At 43.2% G+C, this 7,180-nt stretch overlaps 1 protein-coding gene across 2 annotated transcripts; it reads left to right on the top strand.

The window, feature by feature from the left end:
• The first annotated feature begins 538 nt into the window (after positions 1-538).
• LOC139613694 (transmembrane protein 74) lies at positions 539-6,961 on the top strand. 2 transcript variants are annotated; one of them, XR_011686806.1, is made up of 3 exons: positions 539-782; positions 1,424-3,202; positions 6,218-6,961. XR_011686806.1 is itself a non-coding variant. In XM_071470516.1 (2 exons), the coding sequence occupies exon 2, from the start codon at positions 1,491-1,493 to the stop codon at positions 2,334-2,336; it is 846 nt and encodes a 281-aa protein (XP_071326617.1). In that variant the 5' UTR covers positions 539-782; positions 1,424-1,490; the 3' UTR covers positions 2,337-3,429. The 2 variants fall into 2 exon arrangements, 1 of the variants encoding a protein (XP_071326617.1); XM_071470516.1 differs by lacking the exon at positions 6,218-6,961 and having other exon boundaries at positions 1,424-3,429.
• Positions 6,962-7,180: the final 219 nt, after the last annotated feature.

Below are 7,180 nucleotides of genomic sequence, written 5' to 3'. Positions count from 1 at the left end.
TTTGACATCGTGACCAGTAATCTTCTGAGAGAGCACAGTGGTGAGAGAACAGATGGTGCATAATACTAGCAGTTTAACAATGCTCTCTGCATAACACAGCTGGATAGATTTTTCTGATATGATGAGGGCATTAACTGACAACATACAGTTCAGATTATTGTATGCATGTACCTGATCTTGGGTTTATTTGTTTGGGCAACCCTAAAATAGTCTTTGGGAGCCTGTACTGTGTGTAGCCTATTTATCACAGTGGCATCAGTATAATAGTTTTGTATGATACCTATAGGAATTTTAAATATGTCTGAACTCCTGCAGTGTTGACTTTATGTCAACTTTATGGCACTTGAGCTCCTGTACATTATCCTATAGAGACTGGTTTTATGCCCTGGTGTTCAGTTCTTAGCTCTCTCTTGGACTCCACTTCTTCACTGACAATGTCAGTGAAGTGTGATCGTCAGGTCCCAGGGTTCCCCTCCGCCTCTCAAATCCTCATTCCGTGCATGTTGACTGACTGGTCGTGATCTCAATCGGCTCTCAGATAGCGGCGCTCCTTTCAGCGCCACAGCGCGGGCAGCTGAGGCTGTGTGTGTGTGTGTGTGTGTGTGTGTGTGTGTGTGTGGGAGGGACTAACGGAGGAGAGCTCCCCTCGGCCCAGCCAGCCAGCACAGCATCGAGCACGGAGAGACAGCCGAGGCTATTCAAAGCCTATTCACTGATAAAGCTTTTTTTATACGGACTCGCCCATGAAGAAGAGGAGGCGGAAGGGATGCTGAGATAGTGCGGTGAGTTAATTTCTTTTTATCGGAGCAGTCTGCGGAGGTTTCTGTCGGGGATCCGATAAAAAATCAAATAAAAATGGGTTGTGGATGATTGGTCCACCCTTATGCAGAAGAGCATCTCACATCTTCTGCAGAATTCATAGAAAGTGTGCAGGAGTATTCCGACACATATTTTGGAAGTATTGTTAAATTGCAGGGCAGATGATTATTTTATCGGAAGTAGACTAATTATATTCAGTTTATGTGCATTCTCACATCTGATTTGGTTTGAACCCATTTTTACAAATATGGGTTATCTCTTCCATAAGCAGGGTCTATTTTAAAGCAGAATTAGACTAGACTGTAGCTTAATCTCGGTTTATAGCCTACGTGGACTGTTTTCCTAATTGGATACGGAGGTATTTGGCTAATCACAACTGCTATAAGCTCCTTTCAAGGAGGCTCCACGGATTTCCCTGAGACAATCTAATCAACTTTTAAGTGGTGTGGATTTCAGTACAGCTATAAAGACAGGTGCATTTGGTGCACCGTTCCGTATTATGCACAAGTTTTTGCGTAATAGTTGATATAATGTTCCTCGCTTTGTAGTGAGGGTAATCTAATTAAGATGCACCATTTGACTCAGAGCTGTGTCTTCTTATTAGGGATGCTGTGGGGTGAAAACATCGTGGGAGGAAGGCTCAGAGTGAACCAGCGGGTGGTGATAAACGAATGGCTTCTCCGGAGTTGCTTCCCGCAGAAGAGGGAGGCAAACAGTCTGATACTCCCGACGTCCTTGACCGAGTTTGCAGTGCGCGGCATGTCCGCAAGTCGGGCGGATCAACAGGAGGAGCGCTCCCGGGGGAGGCTGGCTGTAACCCGGCCCGCAGCTGCCATGGCCGGTGCCTTTCAGCACCAAGGACGGCGCCGTGCAAGGGGGGCGCGGAGCTCAAACTCGGTCACCTCGGCGAGGAGAAGGTCCGAGTTTGTTGCGACGAGGAATTAGAGACATCTTTCACCTACATTGATGAGAATGTTAACCTGCGACTGGCCAGCCCCGACACCAGTTGTAGAAGTGCTCACAGAGCCGTGCGCAACGGCGAGCCTTGCTCTGAGACGTTGCCAGAGCTTTCCTTCATGTCCGAGGATGACCTCTCCTTCGGGGAGGGCTCGGGAAGTTCTATAGACTACGGGTTTATCAGTGCGGTGACCTTCTTGGTGACTGGGATCTCGTTGGTGATCATCTCCTACGCAGTGCCTCGGGATGTTGTGGTGGACCGTGACAGCGTCTCAGCGAGAGAGATGGAGAAGCTGGAGATGGAGAGTGCCCGGATAGGTGCCCACCTGGATCGGTGCGTCATAGCGGGACTGTGCCTGCTCACACTGGGCGGTGTGGTGCTGTCCACGCTGCTGATGATCTCCATGTGGAAGGGGGAAATGTACAGGAGAAAGGTCATTGCTTATTCCAAGCGCTCCGCCAAACTGTACGGCTCTATCAGCCTGAAAACTAGATCCAGTCCCAGCCACTCTTCAGTTCACTTGTCCCTGGAGGAGGACATGGAAGAAACGTTGACTTAAAATGCCGCTTTGCATATAAACCTTTTGTGTATAATCGAGGAATTAATGCCATTCACGCACATTCTCTAACATATCATAGCTTCAAACTGTATCATAACTTCAAAATGTAAGTCTGCAACATTTTTGTCCTGTAGAAATAGATCAAATCTACTATCATGTATCCACTGGCAGGCAGAATGGACAAGAAAAGCACTCTATTGAAAAGTGAGCAATAGCAAGAAAAACACTATGTGGTGTCAAATTGTTCCCAAATGATTTAAAATGGCACCACACCATAAAATTGAGCTTTGTGTCACAAACATTGGTTCATGTTTTTTCTTTTTTTGTACCCAGGATACAGTGTCTGAGTGCTTTCATTTATTATTAAGTCTATTCATATTTAATGCGAATGTTTCCAACAGCAAAATTGTGCGCATACACTTTTCAGGAAGTAAGGCAAATGTGTGTCCCCAGGGCAGTAGGGTGGGGGTAAGGAGGGATTTATAGCTGTCCCTGTCCACTGTGATGTGGGAGAATCAGCTCAGTGGTCCACACCGTAATATCCAGTGACAGTCCCTCTCTGGTGCAGTGCTGAGGTAAGCCAGTAAGCCTGGCGTCGTGCATCTGAGCCAAAGCTCCACGTCGGTTTGATTGTACTGAACAATTTGACTGCATTCGACAGTGCTGACATGCACTGTGCACCCTCCTCTGCTCTCTGTTGATCCTCTCTGCTCCTCTTCCCCTTCATCCTCCCCAGTCTTCTCTGCCTCAGGAGCCTTTTTTTTTATCTCCTGCAGAGCCTTATTGCTATCTTCAACCTATAAACACTATGTGAGTGTGTGGGAAGGGTCCTGGATGACCACAGCCAAGTGCCTGCACATTTTAAGGTTGGTCAGCCTTTCCTTAGCCGTCTCTTTTTCTCTTTCTCTCTCTCTCTCTCTACGTGAGGATGGACTTAGGAACACCTAATCACACATGAAAGAGTTGCCCTACTTCCAAATTCTTAAGGCATCATGACTTCAAAGAGCAAATTACCTCTCCAAAGTGAGGTATCATTCTTTTTAAAAGGTCATATTTGATGTTATCATGATGACTTGCTGTCTAACAACTTGCAGGTGACACATGGAGTTTAAGAAAAAAAGGGTTTATCATGTGGAAACTTACTAAAAATGTTAAAGCCCAAGTGATCAGACGAGTCAGAGACCAACTTTCCTTTCTTGGTTGAGGAAGATTTTAGTTTCTGTCTAGTCCATCTAAGAGCAACCTCTTCAGTAAGTATTGCAGTCTGAAGAGGCCTATGGAAAAGGATAAAGGATGCCAAACAATTCTCTTGAAAAACAAACTCACTTTTTCATGTAGGCTACCCTGTAAGGCTCATAAATCATGCATGAACCACTAGAATTCATTCGTATTTGCATATATTCATATACGCTGCATCCTGCAAGACACGTGCTAATGATTCTTACTCAGTGTTAGTCTGTTGCCTCGGTTTCTTGTCCTTTTGTTTTCCAGGCTGTGTGACCCTGTTTGAAGGCTTACGGTCAAATCGACATGAGTCAGCCTGTCTTAATGAGATGTGTAGGCTGATTACTCTATGGTAAACAGCTCCAGGCCACGCCGTTGCTGTGCTTTCATTCAGCTGCATTACGTTGCATTGTGTGCTGTCACTGTATATGCATGTAATAAGTGCCACTCAGTGCACAGACAGATAAAACCAGTGTGTTTCCAGTGAAAAGACTGGAGTCTGATAAGGTACATTGTCATTCAAGAATCATTTGTTGCAGCAATGGACTAATCCAAGTCTGTGTTACTACAGTTTTTCATTTTCTCTGCCTGTGACCACAGAGCTGACAAGCATGTGTACATCCCTGAAAAACAACCATTACATTTCAAAATGGCAATAAAATGCCAAATGAAGAGATTTCCAGGAAGGGTAATAAAAATTAATGATCCAAATGAGGCAATGCTGTGCTGTTCTCTTCACAGAAGCTGTAAATCCGCAACCAGTATTACAGATGTTTCACTGATATTTCATTCAGCGAGCTCTCATGGTGTTGTTGGCCGTGGAAACATGGTGCGACGCCCAAGAACTAGACACTTATTTCTACCCACTTCCGCTCTCTTTCTTTCCCACCCACCAATATACTCATGTAAAATTAAACCTGTTCAACACATACAGGGCAACCAACAACAATGGCACCAGTGCCAGAAAATATGAATGATAATATTGAGCAGTTAATTCAAACTTCAGCACATGCACATTACACATGCAGTATGTCAGTGCTTTTCCTTCATTGTCAAAGTCATATTCAGAGGTGGCATCATCTGTGAGAATGTCACTCTTGCAATACTCAGAGGATCATAAATGCCGGAGGGAAACCATTAACGTTGCAGACTTCAAACAGACTCATCTGTAGCATGTAATTCACTACTATGTTGTAGGTTTTTAGTCATATACTATTCCTCCCACTCTTTCTCCTATTCTGTCTTTATCCTCCCCCCTTCTTCTTTCTGTCCGCCTCCATGGTTGGCACCGTGCCTCATAGCCAACACCAGGCTTCCCCTCATACAGCCAACTAAACGTGTTTGGGGGATTTAATCAGGGATTTGCTTGAAGTGACAGCATTTTACACGCCAAGCTCAAGTGTATTTCCAGAGGTTTCATGCATAAGCTCTTTATCCTTGAGCAGTGCACAGCTAAATCACCCCTTATTGATATTTGGTTGGCTGCTCCGTAAGTCGATCCCCTCAGGTAAGGCCGGGGAGCAGCTGAGATGCTGCCATCAGCTAATTTCCCAGAGGTGTTATTACACTCCCCCAACTTGTCAATACTAATACTCCATGTGTGTGTGTTTGTATTCATATGACTTTGCACAGGTGTTGTGTATCACCTTAGATTAAAAAGCTGCTGACCTAAAAATTCCATTTCAAAGAGTTTCTGTGGAGACATTTAATGTCCAACAGTGGTCTAAATAAGCCTTTCCATCCTGAGAAGAATAAAAGTCTCTGGAAAATGCAACCAGGCAGAGTGAGAGAGGAAAATAACATGGGAATAATGTATATTGAGTGGATGTTAAAGCAACAGTTCACCATTTTTGAAAATGTACTTATTCGCTTTCTTGGCAAGAGTTAGACCAGAAGATTGGCATCACTCCAATTACTGTATGCTAAATGTGAAGCTACAGACATCACTTTAGCTTATAGTTTATCTTAGCATAGCATAAAGATCAGAAGCAGAGGAAAACAACTAGCCTAGCTCTGTTTGATGGTAACAAAATCCACCTTTCGGCTTCTCTAGGGCTTAGGAACAAGGAATTCCAGGTCCTATTCATTTTTTTAATGTGACTCAGTTGGAGTACTTCAATGGCTTGGATCAGCATAAATCTGCCAGTGAAATCATCAGCACAAAAAGTTAAAAGCTGCGTAAGAAATTATCTGGTACTTTAATAAAAGTTGAAGGTACAAGCCTGTGGACATAAAACTTTGAGGTAGATCTTCACTAGTTTCAACAGGAAACAAACTAACAGCAGGTGAAAGTTTAAGATTACAGTGTTGAGAAAAATGAAAATAAGATCTGCAGCTTAAATGAGTTTACTGGATCAATTTTGGTTGGATTCAACAACTTTGGCACATGGTGCATTTTCAGCAACATGGGTATTATCGTACTAAGACTTGTCCACTATGGCAAGATTACAGATAAAACATGATTTCCCAGAAACAGCTTGCAAAAAATTGAAACTGGTGGCCATAACATAAACCTTTGATTGTTACATCATCTGGGAGAGTCATGTGTTTCTGTGTTGAACAATATTGAGGATATTGTTTAAAGAAAAAACTGAAATATCTCAGTAACCTTCAGTAACTCTTTTCATACTTTATTTTTTTGTCTGTTTAATCTATAGAAAAACAAAGTGTAAAGATGGTGCAGTGAGGTCCTGTAGTCTCCCATGGATGCCCGGAAACGGTGGAAACAAGACTCCAGGAGGTCACTATGTCTGCGCACAAGATTGTCGCACACATAAAACCACAACTCATCATGATATAACATGTTACTTATTGGGCTTTGGAGCTGCTGGTAAGCAGATTTCATTACCTTTGGACAGAGCCGGGCTAACTGTTTCCCCGTTTCCAGTCTTTTTGCTAAGCTAACCTATTCGGCTAAGCATATTTCCCAAAATGTCACACTATTGCTGTAATATGTGTGCAGTGCTAATGCAACTGTGTGGTGTGTGCATTCATGCTTTAAGACAAAAGTAAAAAGAACAGCCATTCTTTTGTCATATACATATATTCATATCTGTGGTGAGCTTGCCCTCCATCTCCATCAGTGGATAGTGACACCAAAAAGAAAAAAGTTTCCACTCCGATTGATTGCTTTGGAGGGGAAGACTAAAGCCAAACTCCTCAGGGATATGACTTCATTCTTGGTTGCTCCCTCCATAGCCTTCCTCAAACAGGATATTTTTAGTCAATGTGGATTCTTGCAAAGCTCATTGTATTGTAAATGTAGTCCACAAAGCTCATTGCTCAGGATGCACTTAGATAGGCTGTTTTACATTTAGCCTGCAAGAACATCCTTGTTTAGCCTCATCCAAGCCATTTCCTGTGGTTTCATTTTTACATGGCATTAAAGTTCATGAAAAATAGGGTTATTCTGCCTGCATGTGTGTTCTCTTTAAGTCAGGTTATTATTAGATACCCCCTCCTCATCAGTACTTTCTTGTCCTGTCCTTTTTCTTGTGTCATACTATTTTGCAACCCTCAACGACTCAGCAGTTTCCTACATATGCTGCAAAATAAGGCTGAACAGAACCCTATTCTTACAAGAAAAGACAACAACTAGTGCTCCATGTCAAATCGATTTA

This window comes from Trachinotus anak, unplaced genomic scaffold, assembly GCF_046630095.1.
Source record: "Trachinotus anak isolate AG129_WGS33_773 ecotype Australia unplaced genomic scaffold, CSIRO_AGI_Tana_v1 ptg000032l, whole genome shotgun sequence".
NCBI classification, from domain to species: Eukaryota; Metazoa; Chordata; class Actinopteri; order Carangiformes; family Carangidae; genus Trachinotus; species Trachinotus anak.
This window is presented reverse-complemented; position numbering and strand designations above follow the sequence as displayed.